This window comes from Etheostoma cragini, chromosome 14 (assembly GCF_013103735.1).
Source record: "Etheostoma cragini isolate CJK2018 chromosome 14, CSU_Ecrag_1.0, whole genome shotgun sequence".
NCBI classification, from domain to species: Eukaryota; Metazoa; Chordata; class Actinopteri; order Perciformes; family Percidae; genus Etheostoma; species Etheostoma cragini.
Window position 1 is genome coordinate 15,318,867 of NC_048420.1, and position 24,088 is coordinate 15,342,954.

General features: G+C 40.1%; 1 protein-coding gene across 4 annotated transcripts in view; it reads right to left on the reverse strand.

Annotated features, from left to right (window-relative positions):
* The window catches only part of trps1 (trichorhinophalangeal syndrome I), a 110,213-nt gene that overhangs the window by 74,436 nt on the left and 11,689 nt on the right, over positions 1-24,088 (reverse strand). For 3 of the 4 annotated variants that reach the window (XM_034891673.1, XM_034891674.1, XM_034891675.1), the window contains exon 2: positions 13,508-13,988. In XM_034891673.1, the coding sequence (XP_034747564.1) occupies positions 13,508-13,520 (13 nt within the window). In that variant the 5' untranslated portion in view covers positions 13,521-13,988. Of the gene's footprint in view, positions 1-13,507; positions 13,989-15,377; positions 15,473-24,088 lie in introns of those variants that run through there. The other variant, XM_034891676.1, reaches the window with a different exon arrangement.

Below are 24,088 nucleotides of genomic sequence, written 5' to 3' on the forward strand. Positions count from 1 at the left end.
GTGTGTGTGTGTGTGTGTGTGTGTGTGTGTGTGTGTGTGTACATTAAAGTCTGCAAATGTGTCAGAGACCGAGAAAGAGAGCCAGTGTGAGACAGAAGCAGGGATGAGATTCTTTCCACCTATGTGTCATCTCTCTCGCTCTCTCTCTCCACATGGGCCAACCTTGCTCTATCATCCTGCCATTATTGACACATCTCCCTGAAGCAATACATTCAACCATTCTCAATAAACGAATCACTGCTGTCAAACCACAAATACATTGTTGATTTCTACCCATCTGACAATGTGTCAGTAGGGGAAATAAAAAAGTACCCCTGCCTGATGTCGTACTACCTCTACGGTAAAATTGTCTTTTCTTTTACTGTAGAATAAAACAAAAGTTAGAGATAAGAATCAGCTGTGAGAAACCTGGTGCAGGTCTGGTTAAGGTTCGGAAAAACATGTTTTTGCAATGATGTGTACTTATTAGTGGCATGGCTCTAAGACCTGGCTTTCTGTACATTGATCAGTCAGCCCTCACTTTGGTCCAGACTAAAATATCTTAAAAACGTTCGGATTGATTGCCATAAAATGTTGTTCAGACATACATGGTCCCCAGAGCATCGATCTTAATGACCTTGTTAATCCTCAGACACTCTTTGAGCACCACAATTAATCTGACACTTGTGGTTTTAAGTGAAATTGTTAAGTCAAAAATTGTTGGATGGATTGACATGCAATTTGCGAAAAACATTCAAGATGATTGATCATTTTGTTTTGCAAGCCTAAAAGGTTTGGGAACCAGTGACGTAACCACCTCTGTATGCATAGTGCCCAGCCCTGGTACCGGTATTGTCCTGTCCTACAGAGTGGTCTCAGCCTGGCCTCTTTGTTTTATAGTGAAGCGTTCACGCACAAAAGCCAAGGGTAGCAGAACAGGGTGGCAGAGTGACTTAAGACTACAGCAACCTTCAACCAGAAGACCAGGTTATTTCCCCTGTGACTGAAAGAATCCCCCCTGCGCCCGTGAGCAAGACACCAAATCCCAACCAGTCCCAGGAGGGCTGTTCTGTGGCGGAGACTCCACAACAGGGGATCGATGGAGAATCACAAAAAAAAGCCTGTGAGCTCAAGTCCCCAAAGTTCCAAACCTCACGTCACCTCACAACAAAACACTCTGGTGGCAAATTATCTGCCTCCCCGCTCCTTCTGTCTATGTAGCCATATTTTTCTTACGGCCTTCCTCTTTCTCTCTCCTCCTGTCCTATTATGGACATAGCAACAGTGTTGCTGTCAGGGCGACTAAAGGTTTGATTCACCGTCCGTCCCCGTCTGAATGCTCTTGTGTGTTTGTGTGTTAGATAGCAGATAAGAGCCATATATAAACAGCACTTGAAAGCAGAAATGTAAATGTTTAAAAGTCACGGCAGAACACAGACCATATCAAGATACCAGAGAGAGCAGGGGAGAGAGAGAGAGAGAGAGAGATTAAAGCAGAGTTCACACCAGGAGAACTAGCAGGAGACTCCAGTCAAGACTTAAGTCAGACTCCAATCATCAATAAAGCTTAGTAGAATTTAGCATCTCAAATCTACACATCGAAAATCCATAATATGTTGCAGAATTTAAGGAAAGTTTGAAAAAGACTGACCAGATGGAGGTGTTGGACACCTGCGTTACAACAGGGCTTCATGCTGACGGGCAGTATAGCTTTCTAATGACTCAAAATAAATAATAATTTAGTAATTAGTACATATTCAAAAAAGGATTTTGCAATCTAATATCATCCAAGACTGGCCAAAATTGATGTGATGACTGATGGTAGGAGAAATGAAATTAGACAAATAAGTCTATTTCTAAAGTGGAAGAAACTGTATTTTCTCTAATCTGACTTACCATATACATTTTTTTCTTTTACTGATATTGTTGAAGTTATTTTACACAGAAACACAAAATGTCTCTTGGACAATGCTAAACGTGTGTGTTATGACCACTAGTTTTAATTATTTCAGCTTTGTGTCTGAGAAATCCCCATCAGCTTGGCCGGGCGGATGGCCCTAATACTACAACACCAATGAAACTGAGCTGTAGTTGCTATGAAGAAGCCGGTCAGAGGTGCAAATCATAGCTGGAGCTAATAAAAACTGCTTTGTCATTGCAGTTATGAACAGAACTTTGTACAATTGTTACCAATTTCATCAAAATTGACCATGTATGCAAAGCTGAATTCATCTGAGCTACAGAATGTGTTATCACAGTCTTTGTAACAGTGTACCTTTCAGTTTTCACCTGCTATTAGCGCTGCTTTTAATACAAATGTGAAGTTTTGTGACTGAATGACCTTGGGAATTGTAGTTAACTTGTCACCTTGTGTTTTTATGCAAAGTCTGCAATCACAGGGAAGGGTGAGACGTGATGATTTGACTGTCCGGCTGTGTCGATTGTAGTATGCTGACACCTTACATGCTCTGATCCAAACTGGCTTGACTTTTCATGCGGCTGCAGAATGTAAATAAGTGGGTTTGTGAGGGGGGGAGTTACTGCGTCAGCTTCATGAAGAATCTTCCTTGGTAAAAACTGGTAAAAGCCATTACAATTATTCTCTCCTAATCAAGCTTTCCATCATTCCCTGAAAATTAACAGGAGCTCATATTTCCTCTAGACAGCTACATTTATCTTTTTAAACTTGATTGTGTATGAGCTATTTCAGAAAGGTGTCGATATGCTGTACAATGTTAAAGAAGAAGCAAACATTACTTATGAAATGTCACACCTTAGTACAAGATTTTAATTTCTTGCAAATGCGCCTTTAACTTCAGATGCAATACTCAAAGTTAAGCAAACTTCATGAATTAAATGTGACAGCTCACAGATTTTGTAATGAGAGCGCGTGTGTGTATCCTTGCAGGTACGTGTTTGTAACTACATGCTTACATCCGTGGACAGTGTATTTACATGTTTACTTGAGAATGCGTGTGCGTACATGCTGTAACTCCTAATTTTGTAACTCCGGCTGCGACACGTCTGCGGAGCCGCTGCGCAACGGCGGCAGAGTCATTAGGTTTCCATTAAAGTCAATGTGTGTATTTCCACTGACTGTGGAACGGCTGCGTTGCGACTCCGTTCCACGCAGATACGCAGAGCTTCTATTTCTGCCGGATGCCGGAGAGCCCCGCAGAAAATCAGCACACGACAGACAGAAACAAAATAAAACCTGAATCTGGTTATTTTTTTAAATAAAATAGACTGTTCTCACGGTGGATCATATTTCCCTGCAGTACACCTTGAAAACACAGCACAGAGTTGTTTCCTCTCTACTCCTCTGGATGGAAACACACTGTTGTTGGTTTTGTGGTTCTATTCTACATGAATTAGTAAGATCTTGTGGGTCCTCGAGACTTCAGCTGTCAGTCATGGCCGCAGCGGTTCTGCAGCAAATCCGGACCGGTTGGTTGTTGGCGGACGGTGGTGCACGGAGCCGTCACGCAGCAGTTCTGCAACCGGTGGAAATTGCGGGTCAGTGTGTGTGTGTGTGTGTGTGTGACCATATGTGTGTGTGCGCAGTAACTCCGGTGTGTGTGTGTGTGTGTGAAATTGTGTGAAAGTGAGTGAGTGATTGTTAGCAGAAGCTCGTTAACCTCAGAAGTCATTACCACAGCCCTGAGGTTTACGCCAATTAGACAAAATAAACGACAAGCGAAAAACTTAAGAGACAAATGAAAAATAAGAAGAGAACAGAAAGTGATTACTGGAAGAATATGTAAAGTGATTAATTTCACCAATTTGAGAACAACACAAAAGAGAAAATAGAATTAAATGGCAAGAGAGTGGTGAAAAACAAGTTGATTAAAAAGAAAGTAATTATCAAAGTAGATATAGAAAGTGATAATTTGAGTAAAAATCTGCATTAGACTTGTCAATAAGACACACAAGAAAAAAACTGTGAGAAACAAAATAATAGGGAATCAAAACAGTAACTGTGTGTGTGTGTGAGAGAGGAAAAGAAAGAGAGAGAGAGAGAGAGAGAGAGAGAGAGAGAAAGAGAAAATTGTGTTTTTGACATCACTACAGCTATGTAGTCTCTTTTTCTCAAGACAATTTTGTTTTTACAGCTTCACCCTGGGCAGACCAGACCGCTGTACACACACATTCATTGACACAAATACACACTTTCTCTCTCTCTCTCTCTCTTTCTCACACACATACACACACACCCCTAAAGGGGCCTTTTTTCCACATTGGGCCATATGGTGCAGACAGGCGCACGGAAACAATTCTCTAAAAACAACACACACTCTGCACTTTGAAACCTGCCCCGCACACACACACACCAGACAGTTAAACCTGCTGAATGAATTGCTGCCTTGTTCAGTAGTGCACTAATGGCAAGGAACCTGCCATGGAGATTACCTAACACACACACACACACACACACACACACACACACACACACACACACACACACACACACACACACACACACACACACACACACACACACACACACACACACACACACACACACACACACACACACACACACACACACACACACACACAGGCTCAGCATTAAGCATTCTAAGGCACTTATCCATTAGAGAGGTTAGTTATTTTCCCCAGTCTAAAAGTAGGTATTCAACTTAATATTCCAACATAGGCAGTTGTAAATCTGCTCCGTTAAGCAGCTGGGGTAGATGTCTGCAAAAAGCTGGAACTCTTCAGCACCACAGAATGGAGCCTGACTAGTTATCATGACTAATATAACTGCTAATATTTCACTTGTTTGGCATTAGACCATGAAGCTATCCAAAAAACAATGAAAAGTAAGTTGAATGGTATGTCTATCAACCTGCTCTAGACTCCTAAAGTGAAATAAATGTGCCCAAGATATCCATTCCTGCAGTAGATGGAAAATGTATCTCAGATCAGGGATCGCTGTGATTGGCTATACTGTAGTGTGGCAACAAGTTTAAAAGTTTATAAAGTAAAAACTATGACGACCGTTTACCATACTACCATCAGAATGTTGGTATAGCTCTCATGGACTAAAAAGGTATCATTAGAGGTATGTATTTCTATCAGCAAGATTAACAACTGGCAGAGCTGAATGCTTCACTAAGTGTAGTTTTACCATGGACTGCCTTCTCCCCCTTTAGATTTCAAATGCTGCACTTGCCTGAATAAAAATCACAATGAGAGAGTGACAAACATCCAACCGTTGGAGACAAGAAACAACAACATAAACAAATACATTAAAAAATTACATAAAAGCAACTTGGACAGTAGACGTCTGAAGCAGAATCACATGCCAAACTTAAGCAAATCTAAACTAAACAAAGCGCAGACACTTCCTTATTAAGTCTGCCTTGAGACCACCATAACTCTCCCCGTCTCTTACTCACAGTTCAATTCAGTGCTGGCCTTCTTAGCATTTCTAACAATATGGTATGCTGCCAACACATTAGAAGTTATTAACAGTGGGGCGGCCGCTATGTCACCCAGTAAGAGTGTTGCCCCATGTAGGTTGAATCCTCTGCAGCGGCTCGGGTTCAACTCCGACCTGCGTCCCTTTGCTGCGTGCCATCCCCCATCTCTCTGCCCCCCCTTTCATGTCCATCCACTGGCACTATATTAAAAGGTAAGCCCCAAATTAACATTTGAAAAAAAGAAGACATTAACAGTAATAATCTAACTAATAAAGCGCAAGGCATCTGTATTAAAAAAAAAAAAAAAAAAAAAAAAAAAAAGTCCTGTCCTGCAAAATCCAGAGAGAAAGACTCCTGAATCTCGTCCAGCTCCCGTTCAGTTCCCTATGTTGTCTAAAGTTATCAGACTCTGTAGCATGTTTTGGTTAATCACTTGGTCAAATCATGAAGTGTTATGGTTTAGGTATTTTTCTTTGTTTTTGTTCCTCTTTATTTAGTAGTTTTGGTTCTGTCTTGTATCCTTGTGCTTGTGTCCTAGTTTCTTCCCCGGTCTTGTGTTGTAGTTTCTGTCATGTGTTTCCCTTGAGTGTCTCTATGTTCTGTTTCCTATTTTATTTTGATAGTCTGGTTTTCTGTGCTGTCTAGTCTTTAGTTTTGCTTCCTGTGTTTTTCCGCTCTTGTGGCTACCTGATGTCTTTCACCTGTTTCCCAGCCCTTTTGACACCTGCCTCTCGTTATCTCGTTACCCAGTGTATTTAGTGTCTGTGCTCCCTTTGTTGCTTGTCAGATCTGTTTGTTTGCTCTCGCCTGCCAGTGTGTGTTCCAGTTGCGGTTTTCCTGAGGTAATTGTGCTCTTTTTGGATTTTTGTTATTGAATTTTGGACTTTGTTTTTTTAATTTGTAAATTCCTTTTTGTATGCCCTGTTTTTTGTTGAATAAATCCACAACTAAGAACTAATCTGCCTGCCTGTCTCTGGGTTTTGATCCTCCCTACTTGTCACACTGAGGTTGCCTCGGACATTTAGGCTACACTACACATTCGTTACCTGCTGGCCTAGCAGGTCAAAATCTCTGAGCTGAACTCGGCGCACACATCAGTTTTTCATCAAAATCACCCTGGTGATTTCATTCCCAATCATTCGGGTTAATCAGGTCTACTGCTAACTTACAACACTAAACGTTACCATTGCCAAATTACGCCTGCGAATCAAATCCCCTACTTCACTGCTAACCGTCAAGCTACTAACCCTATGTAAATCAACACCTCTGCTGGTTAACTATACACAACATTGTCCCTCTACTTTCTATCTCTCTGTGTGCGCGCACACAATCCCTGTCCGGTTCTGGTGATTGAATGCATATGTGTTGATTAGCTCTCATAATGGTCCGGGTGGATACGAGTCCATGGCGCCAATGTCTGATCACTCCAAATTTTCATTGTGATATTTTGTGATTACATTCTGAATCTGCAATGTTCTCTGTCAGGTAAAGAAGCAGGTCAGCAGTAGGCTATAGAGTGGAGTTGCATATTAAGTGGTTGGGGTACGTCTGTAAGTAATTTTGGGGTACAATTTGGTTTTGAAGAGTTCTCCAAGCAGCAATACCACAGGCCAAGCAATCGGCCTGTTCCAAAAAGGCACATTTTCAACAGGCACTGTACTAGTGTTTTAAAACAAGTCACAGCTTTATTTTCTGTAAAGGTATGAAAATCAAGTTCTCTGCCAATCTCTAAAAGGCCCTTTTTCCTCATGTAGTCGAAGACACAGCAGGTCCTCCAATATTCTTAACATTATGGAGTGTTTCATGTTCTATTACTAACAAGTGGAAAGGATTCAGGAGTAAAACTCAACAGTGTTTGTTATTACAGTCAAACGTATCCAAGGGACTCGAAGCAGCTGAAGTCAAGAACTTCCGATTTTCCAGGTTGACTTACTTTGCACTGATTCATTTAGACCCAATAAGTGACCTATGTAAGACATGATGCAAAGAAAAAAGAGCAACACTGAGCATCTCACTGGGAGCAAAATGTGTTGGTAAAAAAAGGGTCAAAAACGTTTTACTATTTAATGTATAATGTGCTACATACAGAATTAGTATAACTATAAGTATGATGGCAAAACATGCAATGTATATTACTTTATTTTTTATTAGCACATAAATAGTTTCAAAGCATTATATTAAGCGCGAAAATGTCTTTAAAATGGCTAACTACACAGATCATAAACCATTGTCAATGGAAAGACATGACTGATGTGAGAAGCTTAGGTAAGTGAGAAGTAAGCATAACCTCAATTTTTCACCACCGCAGCAGACATCTCTCTTGTTCTTGTGGGCAATGCTTGTTTTTTCCTGTTTATCTTTGATAACAATTTTGTGCCCACATTGTTCCACACACCAGTTCTCCCTCTACGCTGGCACTGGATACACAGTCAAATACAAGCAGCCTTCTACTGTGAGACTCACTGCAGCGTGGTGACTGCCTCGCTTGCATTTGGCTTTGGTGGGCACCTGGATCTGAAAAAAACTACCAGTTGGAACTATCTGTCAGCCCCCAGCTACTCTGTGTATATTGTTCTGGCAAGTTGTGCTGATGCTGCCAGGCATATTGGCTGTTTTAGCTCCTTGCGCTGGCTGCTAACTGACTAGCCTGTCATCTCCCAGCAGCTCTGTCTTTAGCGGTGAGTGCTTAGTGGTGTGTGCTGGTAGCGGAGCCGGTGCTGCCTAACTGGCAGAAGCACTATCAGCCCCCGCCTGAGTCTCTGCCTGTCTTTGTTGCATTTTCTCAGCAGTGGACTCTGACTCACTCGAATCTGCATAGATTCTGACATGTTATAAAATGTTGAATAATCCATAAAAGCCACCATTCATGGGTGCCCAGATAGCTAAATTGGTAGAGCAGGTGCCCATTTATAGAGGTTTACTCCTCAACGCAGCGGCCCTTGTTCAACTCCGACCTGTGGCCCTTTGCTGCATGTCATTCTCCTCCTCTCTCTCCTTCCATGTCTTCATCTGTCATGTCAAAAATAAAGACCAAATAAATAAAATAAAAAAAGCCAGCATACATATAATTGAGAGCTGGCAGTCAAACTCTTTTGATGTTGTCAGGTTATGTAGTTTAAGTGAATGGTGAAAGTTGCTACAGTGATACAGTTAAACATCTAGGCTACAAGTACTGCCAATAAAGGCATGTCCTCCCTGTGACTAATGCATGGTAGAACCTTCTGAATTTCAGCAAAGTGCTCCTTTAAGTTGGCTGACTTGGCAATGATGTATGTACCTCAGACAAGGTTGCGATTGCGGAGTGATTTTTCCTTCCAGACATACCAGGAGCAGCACACAGCTGTATAGTTCACCAGCATATGGATTAAATAAATACAGTCTGCACAAAGCTTGTTAACACTTGTTCACTTGGCTACAACACACTGTTGTAGCCAAACTGAACACACACGCACACACACACGCAGGCACACACACAAGCTGCATACACACAAACACAAACAGGTAGCTTCAAACACACAAGCAAACATCCTTAAAGAGTAAATTTATTCAACTGTGTTGGTTTCTCATATACATATAGCCTATATAAACTCCAACGCACACATGCTCAGACGGGTCCATAGACTTACATATCACTGAACCTCGGCCTCAGACACACACTAACACACAGGAACACACTTGGAGTATAATTCTGTGGTATAATATGCTGAAATACTGAACCACTAGTTGGGGTCTGGTCTCTAGCTATATTGGCAGTTGCTAACCTCATCTGATTAATGGATTTCAATCCCAACCCTGCTACATACACAGAAACGGAGGAAGATAAATTGGTAAAACCTCTGAAAACTAGGCTGGGTCACTGCCCCTGCTTTGCCTAGTAACGGTTCTTAATGGATTAATGGATTTTTCCCAGAAAAGCACCCTCAACAACCAGCGGTTAAAAATCAAAATCCAAAAGACAACAAATGCCAGTCAGCTTAGGCTGTGTAAAGTTGTCCCTAGAGACAAACTGCACAGGTGGAACAGTTGGATGGGAGGAGCAAGTGCATTTCAAAAGGTGTTTAAGTAAAAACCATGGACTGTAGTCTATGGTAAAAACTCAATAGATGTTGAATGTTGCATTGATAGCAGGATCAAACAGTCAGGTGTCAATCATTCACTATTCACTCTCTTCAAAAAAAAGACACAGTTAATGTTTTGTTTTTAAATCAAATGTGGATGGGAGGAGCAAGTGCATTTCACTGCACATGTAATAATGGTTACTTTTGTAACCATTATTATTCTGTTCTATTCACTTTGGGTCTGGAAATGAATAGAGTGTTTTACATTTTTTTCTACATTAGTGTAGTGCTTAACTTATCCAGGCTATGTTATAAGACATACTATAAGCTGGAGGCTAATATTGTCTAATGAGCTACTGCAACATTAAAACAGACTGATAATAAACCACAGGGAAAGTTAGAAGCCAAGTTGGGACGACTAGGCTCTGTGTAAGAGCATGAAACAGGCCTGGTCCATATATGGCTGCCACATTTAACAAGGTTTTGGGACAGGCGCTCCATTGACAGGGCCCAAGGTAAGGTTATTCAACATAAATTCGGACAAAGTGAAGTCGCTGTTGGGGTGGGGATGGGGGGGGGTGAAAAATGTTACTACTTGGGAAAACCCCTCAATATTGAGTGAAAAGGTGATAAGGCAATGGTCAGGCTAATATACCTTCGTTGTGGTATAAAACACAACGTTCAATAGTTACAAAAAACTACAACACAAGAATGTAAACAAACACATAAAGAGCATACACACACGCACGCAAGCAAACACACACACACACACACACACACACACACACACACACACACACCTGTCACTTTGATCTTTGATTGATTCAGTGCCCTTTAAACAAGTCGATCATTTACAAACCAACAAATTAAGTCATTAATTGCCCTGACAGCTGGCGACACCTCCTTTATTAATCTTTGTCAGCATAATTAGTAAACTTTAATGGAAATTTATTAGAATTAATTGTTGTTTGGGATTTTGGGGGACAAAGAAAAAACCCTGTGTGTATAGGAGGGGCAAAGTTATGTGGCCTTCTGTACGGAATGATGAATGGGGTATAAAACTCTGACACAAATACCTGTGCGCGTGCGTTTGTGTGCGTGTGGATGTGTGTGTGTGTGTGTGACATTGCGGTACAGCCTGCAGTAAGGTTGTGAGAAGATGATATCATTAGACACACAATGAACTACCTGTTGACCCATTTTATGCAAATGGGTCAACAGGTAGATTACATACAATGAGACATACTGAACCAGGTTCTACTGTGACTGTTGGTGTTTATGTGGGTGAGGAAGATCCAGGGTGACACTCAGACGGTGAGAGGGTGACACAAAAAAAGAAAGAAAGGGATGTGTGTGTGTGTGTGTGTGTGTGTGTGTGTGTGTGTCATGAGAGTCAATCGTGCTTGTGGGCCTGACTAAATTGTCTCTACTCAACATTCCAGTTTTCTAAAACTCTGCCAAATCTGCCTTGCACTAGCACATCAAAGACTACATAATACCACAACACACACACACATACATACAAGCATGCATGCATTCACATGTGCATATACTGTACATAGTTGATGGAATTCAAACATACACATACATAGACACAGTTGGACACACAAAAACACAGACCACAGCTAAAAGCATCCAGCAGCTCAAAGCAATCCGCCCTGCTGAATAACATCACCAAGCAAAGCCACCAATCCACATAATGAAAAACATGCACACACAAACACACACGCACATATGCCCGCCTGCATGTGCGCAAAAGGCTAGGATCATCAACTCAGAAATGCACAAATCATTTATCTATACAAACGCACTAAAATAACAGACATTCATAAAAATACACAAAAACTTAAAAAAAAAAAAATCTGAAATAAAAAAATTCAGAAATAAAGGCAGTTTTAAAAAAACACAAACAACACCATGTAGTGGTCACACACGAGCATGAACACAAGCCGGAAACCCTCTCTGTGTTTTCCCTTAAAGGGTTAGCTCACCCAAATGACACCCCATTTACCACTTAGCCAAAAACGAGATTTGGCCTTACAGGTAGTAAAAGATTATTGAAAATTCTTCTCAAAGACTTTCACTATCCCAATATAATAATAATAATTGCAAAACTCAACAGCAACTCAACCATCTCTTTCTTCTATTACAGAAAACTCACTGTGGACACACACTGTGGTTTCACAATTTTTTTGGCAGAAACAGTTCACAATGAAAAGTGCAGAGACAGCAAAAACAAAAGCGCATGAGTATGTGTGAGAAAGAAAAAGGAAACAGACAGAGAGCACTTGTGTGGTGACACAGGTATAGGAGGATAACATTGCAGTGTGCACATGTCCTGTTGGTACAACTGATAACAGAGGAAAACAATCGAAGCAGTCCTAAAGCCTGTGTGTGCATGTGCATCAGTGTGTCTTAAATGCACAGCTTTACATTAGCCCTGTTTCAGCTAAATGTGGTGGTAAAAGTACATCATGCTACACATCATCACTATATTTACACAAGTGCTTTCTTCACAAAAATATACAAACTCATGTTCTGTCTTTCACACACACACATATTTTTCTTATATACAGTACAACTCAATAAAATGACTCTACTCCTTTATGCATACACACATAATGGCAGACAGTTTGTCATATAGATACATTTCAATAGAAACAATAGAATAGTCACACAGCTATAGGTATAATGTACCCTAAGCCACAAACCACTGCAACTGTGAGCTCACACTTACACAATAACATCAACTGTATGCATTTTACATTTCCTGTAGTGCAATAAAGTGTGTTTTCAAAGGCATAAAAAACAACACTGGCCTGTTCAATTTGAACAATTTTATACGTCAGGAACAAATGGATTTGTATTCAAAGTTAAAATAAAGCTCTTACATCTAACTTAATCTTAATGTTAAGCTACATTAAATTAGCAGGCCCAATAACGTTCAGTTAAACAACATCATCCTGTAACTGCAGGCTCACAATAGCTAAAACCAATCCAGCAATCCTTTTAGATAAGAGTTTACCTCTGACTGGTATTTATTTAGTTTACCACTGCTGTAAAGGTTGACAATATTTGCAAGGCAAAATCGGCACAATCCTTTAGGTTCACTTAACAAAACATAGCTGGCCTCAATTAATTACATATTTAGCTCTAAGTACATATGATGTTACCAAGCCGATCAAACAGCTGACCAAGATGCTACCACTAAACTTTAAGAAAGGAAATATTGAGCTCTGTTCCTTATCAGGTTTACTGAACCGTGGGGCAGCCGGCACAATGGAGGAGCGTTTAGGTTTGGCTAGTGGATAATAATCTGAAAACAGTTTTCCACTCTAACAAGCAGCTAACACACAGTCACTTCCTCCAACAGTGATGACTGAAAGCCGCTTTTCATAATACTTCTCAGAGTACCGTCGCTCAGCACGGACTCTGTTTTATCAGCTATTATCAGTTATTTAGTCTCAGTAAACTACTACTCCCCAGCACCTATTCTAGCTAAAGGCAATAACACAAATCTACTGAGCCTCACAAGCACACCAAAATGCACCCACACACACACACACACACACACCACAAACCCACACATATTGTCTCAAATGACAAACAGAAATTATTTGCAATTTAGCACAGTTGTTGTTATGTATTCATGAATCTACATAAAATAGAACAAAGCTAAAATAAATCTAGATATAAGTCAAACAGAGATTAAATCAATGAGCAATAATGAAATAGATCTCAAATTGAGAAATTTATGGTAATAAATAATAACCGCAAAAAGTATTTTACTATGAATATTATATGCAATATAAAAAGGAATAAAAGGATATTAAACACATGACAAAAAATTCTACTATAAATTCTACTTCATATAGCTTATAGATAAGGTAATAAAAGTTGTTTTAAAAAAAGTATTTCATTTTGTCAAATTTATTATGTCATATAATCCCAGTGATGGAGTGAATGTGGGTATTAAAGTTATTTACCATAATATAGAGTGATTAATGGAAAGAAAAGACAGGATTAAAACACCTTCTGTCTTACCTCTGCTGATCATCAGGTTATAAAAACATCATGGCTGACTCCTGGCCTTGGCATCAGCTCTGTTGAAGCGGCTCGATTCGACCCTAAGGCGTGCCGGTCCGTCCAGCAGCATGCAGCCAACAGTTCAGCTACTGGCCCTTCGTACTCCACACAATAATGGGAAGCAGAACCCAGCCGTCAGGTCCAAACTAATATCCCTCCATTTCTTTATCAGGTCCATGTAACTCCACACAGGTCCGTTCTTTGACTTTGGTTTAAGAGGGTCTTAAACTCCATGTAGCATCGGCAACCTTTGGTCCAGGGCCGTTGCTCCTCTTATGCTTAACAGCTGTGCAATACAGCTTTGAGTTCAAATGGGTTGTAGATCCGTGTTCAAAATAGTATGCAAGCTGCACTTCTTGCTGTCCAGACTTTTTTTTTTTTTTGGTTCTGGTTTAGGTCTTCAGTCACGGTTGTCAGAGTCCACCATCACCTTAACAGCCTGGAAAATGACAGAAAGACAAACAGCATTAGAAACAAGCACATTCTGCAACATTTACTGGAACATATTAGAGCCAGACTTCAGACATTTTGTCCAAACTTAAGACATCCAAAATGATGGCTAAACAAAGCTGTACAATACGCAAAAAATATGTAGTGCCCTGCTAAAACCCCAGCCAGTCAAACTCACTAATTGTCCTAATTTTCACCACAGTTGACAGCTGACAAAGCCTTCCACGTGTGAAAATTGGTTTAAGGCCCCGGGAAGACGCCAAGCCACTGATTATGTATTGTAATACGTTAAAATGTGTAAGCCATTGACAAAGGAAAGCATCAACAAGCTTTTCTCAAATAAAGAAACCTGTTATTGCTAAATTATTTTTTTCTTTCATATTTTTCTCTAAAATCTGCAATTAACAAAAGGAATGTTTGAAAGCTGGGAACCATCCGCCTTTTTAAAAAGCGTGCAGTGAGCAAGGCCAAACTCAAGGGAGTTCAATGAATAGCAAACACTTCGTTACAACAAGCTTGTGTAGCTGTGAGGAAGGGAGGGGAGCTCTATAGACTTGGTGCAGTATAATAGCAGCTATAAAAACCAAAACGCTGGTAGTACGTACATACTCAGTCAGCTAAAAATCTGTTAATATAGTGTTCAGTACAATGTGATGACAATGAATAGGTGGCAAAAAAGCCACTAAATATACCGTAAGGAATTAATACAAATTAGAAAACAATTACAGGCTGTGGTTGCAATCAGTGGCACCAGCATACAACTTCTCTATTTCTCTGCGTGTCTACAATTTTTACTCACTATTTCTATATTGATTGCTGCATGAATCCGAACAAAGCCGTCATCACCGAGCAATTTTCAGGAATTAATAAATACATTCCTTGTTGCATATTAAGTTTCCAGAGGTTGTTGCCATTGACAATTGTATTTTCCCTATTTGGTAATGCTAGTGTTAAATGGTAGACTCTCCAGTTCTCAGTTCCCCTTTTTGTTGCCCCAACCACAGAAATCACCCAACCCTCTCTGTCTGTACCACTCCTCTCTCTCTCTGCCACCCCTTCTTCTTCTTACCATCCATCTTGCTTCTCTCTCCCTCTCACCGCAAATCTAAATCTGAGTCTGTACTTATACAAAGCCATTTCCTCGGGTCAGTCTGACTAGTGAGTGTGTGTGCGTGTGTGTGTGTGCATGCATATCAAAATGACTTCCTTTTGACATAACAGTAACTAAATTCATTTTCTATTCCCACTACAAATTGCACTACTGCTGATTTACTTTAAATGACTTGAAGTAAATAAGGAACACAGCAAAAGAGCTGACATGGATGCAAAGGAAGGATTTTCATATTTAATATCCCAGGATACCTGTTGAGCGGTTCACCTGGTTCGGTGTGGTCCTGACCACATCCACATGCAGTCTGACTTTGTTTGGACTATAGGTAGAAAATTAGCACATCAGCCATTTGAGAACTGGAGTGTGTCATTATTTGAAAATGGATATCTTCTGTTTGAAAAGAAGAGAAGAAAAAAGATTGCTGGCATGAAAAGTAAAGCACATTATGAGTCATTACTGGTATTACACTATGAGTCATTTTAAAAGTCCCTCCCATCTTAAAACAGTAAGTTGCAACAGTGTTGCTGAGGATATAAACGTTATAGATAGACATGTTGAAATAAAACTTAAGTCTCCATGTAACCTTGTTCAGTGTAATTGTGATTTCTCCAGGCAGTAAAAACCTCCTAGCTGTCTCTCACTCACACACACACACACACACGCACGCACAATCACACGCACACGCTTCAGGTTATTAAAATGACGATTGACCACATAATAGCATTAGCTGTTACAGCTGAGAGAAAGTAAGAATGCTTTCTTCAAGAATGAAAAGGGAAAAAATGAATAACTGGAGGGCAACTTACTCATTAGTAGTACTCACAACAGGAAAAGAAAAGGGAGAGAGAAGTTTTCTTTTTCTTAAAGAGTGAACGTGACTAAATATTTTCCCTGTGGAGCTCTGACTCAGTCGAGCTGCTGCTTACTCATTTACTCAAATCGCTCTTTCCCTGCCCCTCTGTTTTTCTCCTTACCTCTTTTCTTTATTTCTCCACAATGACTTCTCATTTTTTTTTGTTCTCCATTACTCTTTTTCTCTCACTGTTACAACTCTCATTTGCACATCTTATGTCCATCAAATTTTTTCTCTCTGTTTCACTTTTCCTCCACTCCATCACTGTCTTTCCCATCACTCTAATCACTGAGCTCTCTGTTATTTTCATGTTTCTTCTGTCTGTTTTTCCAACTGTCATTACGGCTGAGATACGCCCCCCCCACACCCCACCCGCAACTCTCCCCACCACCACAGCCGCCTCCTCCTGCGCTCCGACCCCCCTCCACGAACGTGTGTGGTCCAGTTCGACTATAGACCGTTACATTGTCCTAGACAGGTTGGACTGCGCCACTAGCCGGCAGACGAGGGGGTGGAGGGGGATTGGAGAGGGAGGGGGGATGGAGAGCGGGGGTTCCTAGGGAATGTTTGTTTTTCTGTTTCCAATTTGGTCCAGCCCGAGGAACTCCACACTCCGCTCTGTCTCAAACACACCATTCATGACGGCCTGACGTACATGATTACACACAAATACCAACCCACTAACTCTCCCTCTCTTACACACACATGTGTATGCATGTACCCATATTCCAATGCTAAGCTGTCTCACTACTAGCAAAATACACACACGCTATACATGCACGCTGACAACCATCAAATTCATTTTCAATTATTGTTACCATGAAACACCAATTTTATTTATCTTTGTTCATATCCTTTATCGTGTTCTGATTTGTTATTGCTAATGCCATTTCAAATGACATGGTGGTCAAACTAATTATGCTAGTTTCTTCCTCATCTTTCAGTGATTTTTTCTCCCTCTGTGCCCAAGAAGATTATGGTCTTTGAAAGGCCTTTTTGATGTGTCTCACTGCATTTTTAGATGTTAAGAGTTAAGCTCCATATTCCACCAATTAGAGCACAGAGAGCACATTGTTTCATATTCAACTCATCTGTTACATCTGAAATGGATTATTTTAGTCAGTTTTGTTGTTTGGATTTCAAATACACAATGCTGATCTTCGCATGTAATAGTACAACTTTATCTTGTATCAATACAAACTAACAGAGCGGCCGACAGACAGACAGATATAAGGGCCTTTTTCTGATGCATATTGGTTTGTTTTTACATATGAAAATTATAGGTTTATATAGTTGTTTTGATTGATTGATAGCGTGAAGGGTTTTTGAAGTTTTAAGAAACATTTTAGGAAATCCAATATCAAAAGCAGACAAACGGGATTGGCAAAAAGATTTTTTACTGGTTTTTAAAAATTATAAAGTTGTGAGTTTACCTTAGACAAATCACAGCACAGAAATAAAGTAGTTAACTGTAGTAATAAACTGTACAACTGTACAGCAAAGCTCCATCGGAAAAAGAACATGATTACATGAGTTCATCGCCACATTTGAAAGTTATTTTTGTTTTGGGTGTGCCTCCTTTGCTCTTGTTCCAAATACATTAATTAGCTAGAGTAATCAAAAACCAAACTACTTTGCATATATATTTATTTAATTTACAAATGTCTGGAAGTTCTTAATTGGTTGTAATTGGTTGTTTTGTGTATTGAATGCCAAAACAAGACAACTAAATTGAAGCTAGAGCACAACTATGTTTGCCCTGGATACACAGAAAGGCAGGAGAGCTAAAGTAGGTCTCCTTTTTCAGTTGTTGACTCATCACTTCTGCAACATGGATTTAACATTGAAAGCTGAATAAGAGGCAAAACAGCAGGCAAACACAGGAAAAGCGGAGGACATGTCAGACAACGGACCCCACTAACAGCAGTTGAGGAGCAGCTGACACTAACTGCTGATGTCAAAACGGTGTAGTGATGATTGTCTACAGTTACAGAATATTGCACAGTTCCTAATGAATTATTTTAGACTGGCGACAATTTACAGTTCATTAAAAATTGGGCAAAAAAAATTAGTCCATTTATTGTTTAAGCGGTCAGAGAATTTATGTGCAATAATTTGCCCATTTTTCCAGGTAAAATAGGGAAAAAGCTTCCTTTGCTCAAGCTTATCTAATGCAACGATTTGCTGCAAACAACAAAAGAGAAAAACAGAAACTCCTTTATCAAGTTTGACCTCATAACAGGATCATGCCAGGGATTTTAAACTCTTGTGAACATCAATCAGAAACCTTGATAAACCTGATCTGAGTTGAGTTGGGCTGGGTTGTTAAGGTTCAATTTAAGGGAGTGGTCTGTCTATTCATCGCTATTAGCAACACCCTGAGCTTTGAAATTTGTTCTGACAGACACACGTCTAAGTTGCTTCCCTGTAATAGACATGTTCCTCTTAGTGCCTCTTAAGGCAATTAAACAATCAAAGGAATGGTATCAGTCCACTTCTTCCTGTGGAGTGTGAAAGTTGGCCTGTTATTGGATATGCCAGATCTGAAGGCTGAGGCATGATTCACAACATTCAAATATGTCAAAATGCAGGCGGAGGTTATAGAATTTTGACTTTTTTGTCTCATTTAGACTATTTGGGGGAATTTTGACAGCCGACAGTATAGTAGATTTTGAATGGGGGGAGAGCAAGGAATGACATGCAACAAAGGGCACTAGGGGTGGCACGGTCCATGAACAAATCCGAACCGTTTGGTTCGCTTGTCTCGGTTTGGAGTGTATGTGTGTGCGTTGCAAGGTTCCATGCATGTGGGCAATGTTGCCTCATGCCCGTATGTGACCTCAGACAGTCCGTTTCCCTTTTGCGCAAAAGAAGAGGTGTGGACAAGTTACCAATCAAACGGTACAGTGAAAGACGGTGCAAAATATTTCAGACAGTCCTACCAAACTGTATACATTTTAACATCAATGTACGCTGTAATGGTTTTTTTCACTCTAAAGCCACTGAAGCTGCCGCTGTTTCAATCCTGTAAGCCCTTAAGTGGACGGACACGTGCACAAACACAGGATGGCCTAAAATGATAACAGCTACGCTCGTTATTGTGAGTGCAATGAAAAGTTAAAGTCCAATAAGTACTTTATCAAAGCGCATGAATGTGTGTCCCAGGACAGGACAAAATAGGAAATTAACAATGTAAAGATCAAAAAGTCGCTGACAGACACGTTTTATTCATTCAATAAATTATTATTTTTTGTCTTAAATCCACCAGCCATTTTCATATCATATCAACATATGCTGCATCCCGAGCCTTTTTGTTAAGGTTACTAGGAAAACTCAGCCCATAGTAGTTTTATTCTCTTTCCTTTTTATTTTTAAAGGACTAAAAAAAAAAAATATATTTTTAATGTATTCAACATTCAACATTTAATTATTCAAAAGACTGAGTTTTGGGAGTTCCTTTCTTTTTCTTTTAAAGGATACACTTTTTGTAACACTTTTTGCTACACTGAAGTTGGCAGTTTGATAAATGCAAGTTATTTCAATTGATATCCTGTAATATTTCAATCTTCGTGTGCTACAAAGGCACATAAGTTCCTGTAGATGACTATACACATTCCCTTTTTTTTGCCAAACACATAAAAAGCTTGTTGAACTCTTCAATGTTGTCCCTCTTGCTGTATCAAAATCTCACCTAGTCAAATTCAGTTTGTGCAATATTACATGATATTAACTATTTTTTAATACTGTATCCATCACCATACATTGTGGATAATTAGGCTATATATCACATGCTGAAGTATATTTCTGGAGTGTTAAAGGTTAAAAGAAAAAATAACAAGAACCGTACGGAACCAAAACTGTTACCCTAAAACCGTGCCACGGTGTGAACCGTGCCACCCCTAAAGGCCACCAGGTAGACTGTGAGCAATAATATTGTGATTACATTGAAGGCACAATAGACCAACTAGCACTTAAGGCACTCCAAAAATATTACAGACTTAAATAACCGTTCATGCTAGCCGCTCAACGTTTTACTATTTGCCATCTATAACCCTAAAAAGGGGAATTGAAACGGTTTTTGCTGTCATGTTAAAAAAAGGAGAGAATTAAAGCAAGTGCACCTCTAAAATAGCTGTGTCATGTTTCTCTTTATTTACTAAAATAACAAAGGAACAAATAAATGGCTAAAGGATTTAACAAACTTAAAAGTTACATTTTTGAACTGGGAAGAAAAAAGTTTTTGTAGCTGTTACAGTCAGAAATGTGATGCTCTCTCAGACTGGTTAACTGCTGCTGTGGCTGGTAGATGAGCTAAACTCACCAACCACAGTCAGGACAGTAACCGCATTCGCCTTCATGGACGGTGTTGATGTCTCGCCTTGATGTACGATAGTAGCAGGGAACCGAGAGCTGCATAAATCAACACGGGACTGTTGATTTTGACCTTGCTCTCCACAGCTAAGACTCTCATACATCACAAATAATGGGAGAACAAACGCTGCTTCAGTGGTAGTTGTAGGCGTAATGGAAGGAACTAGTAGCTGCATAAATCAACATGTTGATTGTTGACGCTTGCCTAGCTGTATTTTCCTCCTAAAATACGGAAAACAAACTCCAGCTCTGCCAGAAACACAAACATAACATCACACCAGCCTTTGCAAGTCTGCCAAGCATATCTGATTATTTTAAAGTAACACACACACACACACACACACACACACACACACACACACACACACACACACACACACACACACACACACACACACCTGTATGCTGTGCGTGTGTCATGGTTTGGTTTGTCTCTGTCTGGGGAAGCTCAAACATTACGTCAGTCATGCGCACGCACATCCACAGACTCGCTAATACACTAAACCACGCACATGCTGCTACACACTTGCAACACATCGCTCTCTCTCTCTCTCTCTCTCTCTCTCTCTGTATAAACACACACACAAACACACACACACACACGCACACAAACTCGCACTTTCCACTCCTGGTGAATCGGACGTTTCCTGCAAGCGGCTGGCCCGACGGGAAAAAATGTCTGGACAAACTTAAGACGCACACACGCGTACTGTACAGGCACACAACGGAACATTTTCAACCCACAATGTTGACTTTATATTCCTTTCCAGAGCCCTTCTATCTGCACGCTGGCCAAGTGAAGCAGCGTTTCCCTGTTGAACACTACCGGGAAGTAAGACTGGGAGGTTTCAGGGCCTCACTGATGTCAATGCAAGGCTGGACTCCATTAAAAAAACTGGAATTGAATCAAAATTGAGATTGAGAGCTGGGCGATATGGAGAAAATTCAAATTGTGATATTTTTGACCAAATATTGCAATATCGATATTGCTGCAATATTATAGGGTTGACTATTCGTGCTTTTACAAAATATTTACACAATGATGGTTTTGATAAAGAATCATCAGTAATGTGGATACAATGACTAAGTGGGTAAAATCTCATATAAAAGTGGCCAATACGTCTGGCAGGTTCAGAGAATCACATCCCTTTACTGTTTTGAAGCCTGTAAAACCAGAAAAAGACAACACTTTTATCATATTACTATATCCAAACTTTTAAGACAATATCTAGCCTCATTTATTGATACAATATCGATATATTGCCCAGCCGTAATTCAAAGCCAAATATTAACATACTATCAGTATAATTCTTGTAATGCCAAAATTTAACAGCAATTAAGACATGCTTTGATGTGACTCGGTGTCTCAATCAAATACACTGATTCAGAAGACACTTTAGTGCTTACGAGGTTCAAGTTTCCTTTGATAAGATTCTCCTGTAAAGCTACAAATCTGATTGAGTGACTAAATGCCAAAGCATGTTATGCTTTCCTGGACTGCAGCGAGGAATGTTTCCAATGATGCAATGGTAATTTGCAAAGAGATCGAGAACCTGACTTATTGCTATAGAGCCATTTCATTCTTAACAGTCTAGGGTTATCATTCAGTGTTCACAAACCATATTTAAAGTACATTATTACTAAACACAATACTAAGCAGCTGCAACTATAACTGTGTGCTTCAGACCCCGTCACACTAGATCCTGTCAAAAGGCTCCTGTATTGGGGCGCCCTGGTAGCTCATCTGGTTGAGTGTGCGCCCCATGTTCAAAAACTCAGCACTTACCTGGGCGGTTACCCTTTGCTGCATGTCATTCCCATTCTCTCTCCCCTTTTCTGTCTTTAACCCAAAAAATGATATAAAAAATAATTAAATCTCATGACTTTTTGAGCTACAGGTTGGCTGATGGACAAAGATCCCCTCATCTTCAAATTGAATGTATTCAATATCCAGATTTTGGAGACGGTGACTAGACCCATAAAGGACTAGAATGTATGGTTGAACAGGGACAGCAACACCACAATACAAGACACTAGATAGGAGAAGCGTACTTTGCAACAACAGTTTGAGTTTCCCAGACGTTTTTTTTTTTTTAATGGCGCAATTGAAAGCAACAGTAATTTAACAATGTGTACCTGAAGGCACCATGGACTCCTGTCAGAACCCATCAAGAGGGAAGGCAAACGTCACTTCAGGGAAGCAGAAGGATTTTCTATTGTATCTCAGTGATCTCCAACTCTGGCCGTGGCCATGGTGTCTAATAGTCAAGCTGCAGGCTACCGTTAAGCTAGCGCCACCCTCTGTCGTCAGCGGCATGCTCTCAGCCGTAAGTTACGCTGTTTCTGTTTTGTTTTTTCCTTAAGTGCGCAAGTAGGCCAGGGTTGAGGGAAAAAACACTGGGTAATAGCCAATCTTGTTTCGCATTTTGATTTAAAATCAAATTTGTAACACCCTTATGAACAGTGTGTGGTGCCCACAACATTGGTTTCACTTTTTAAGCCGCTGATGCTAACTCATCTGATCAGATCTGTTACTTTTCACACCACATGCTGTTTTTCTGTACTCCTGTTTCTTTCTGTCTTTCCATCTTTCCTTCTCTCCATCTCCTCCGCTTTCATCTATAAAATTGAACGCTGTCTCACGCTTCACTATTACTCAGGAGAGACTTTCTACATCCTCAGAACACTTTACTTCAAAACCCCACATGCATAGTCTAAGTGAAGTTTTTGGCCTGGGGTGCAAAATTATTGGAATAAATCCTGAAAAACGTAGCAAGAGGCACTTGTTTTATCTTATCCTTCAAGACATGACTCCCTTTTTAAAGATAAAGCTAGAACATTTCCTTACTCCACACCTTGCCAATCTAATCCTGAATATATTTTTATTATATGAATCACAAAAACATGAGCAGCTCTTGTTTTCACTTATCTCACAACAGACCTTTGAGGTTTTATTTAAATATGTTAAAACATGCATTAAGTGCACCTCAAGGATCGGAAAGCAAACATTATCTTATATTTTACATACCGGTATAAACGGAACACTGAAGGAACACAAGACAACAGAGGGAGTGGCTGAGTGAAGAGATCACAAAAGTTCCAGTTCATATGTCAAGGCATGTCTTGCCCTGGTTTCTTGAACCTCTACCAAACAATGCTCTTCACTCACTGAACAGACATATTTATAATCTAATCATTTACTCGTCTAAAAGAGCAAAAGGGAGAAAAGATTTTTTTTAAAACCAGTGAGAGAGAGATTCTCACAGCTAAATAAAAATGGCCAAAAATGGAAAAAGGAAAAGGACAACTTGTGTGTGAAGCACTAAAAAGCCCAAAAGCCATGTTACAAAACAAACGCCATGCCCCCCACTGGGCTTTTTGCACCCCACCCCAACACACACACAAGCCTGAAGTAAATTTAACTGTCAGCCGTAAAGTTTTTGACTAGAGCTAGTGATCTTTCCCCCCCTTTTCTCTGCCCCACTCCTCCTCCTTCCTCCTCCACCCTGTCTATGTAAATGGATTCCTCATCTGTCCTTCTGTCCATCCCTACTTCCCTTGTTTATTTACTTTCTTACTCTATTTCCACCTTATTGATCTAAGCATTTCCTTTTCCTTTTCTAATCATGTCGATCCCCGCCTAGTTTTATCATTACCCTGTCTTACTTCCTTTCTTCTTCCCTTCCTCTATCCATGAATCTATCATCCATCTATCCCTGTTTGTCTCTCCCCACTCCACGGGTCAATACTAAGC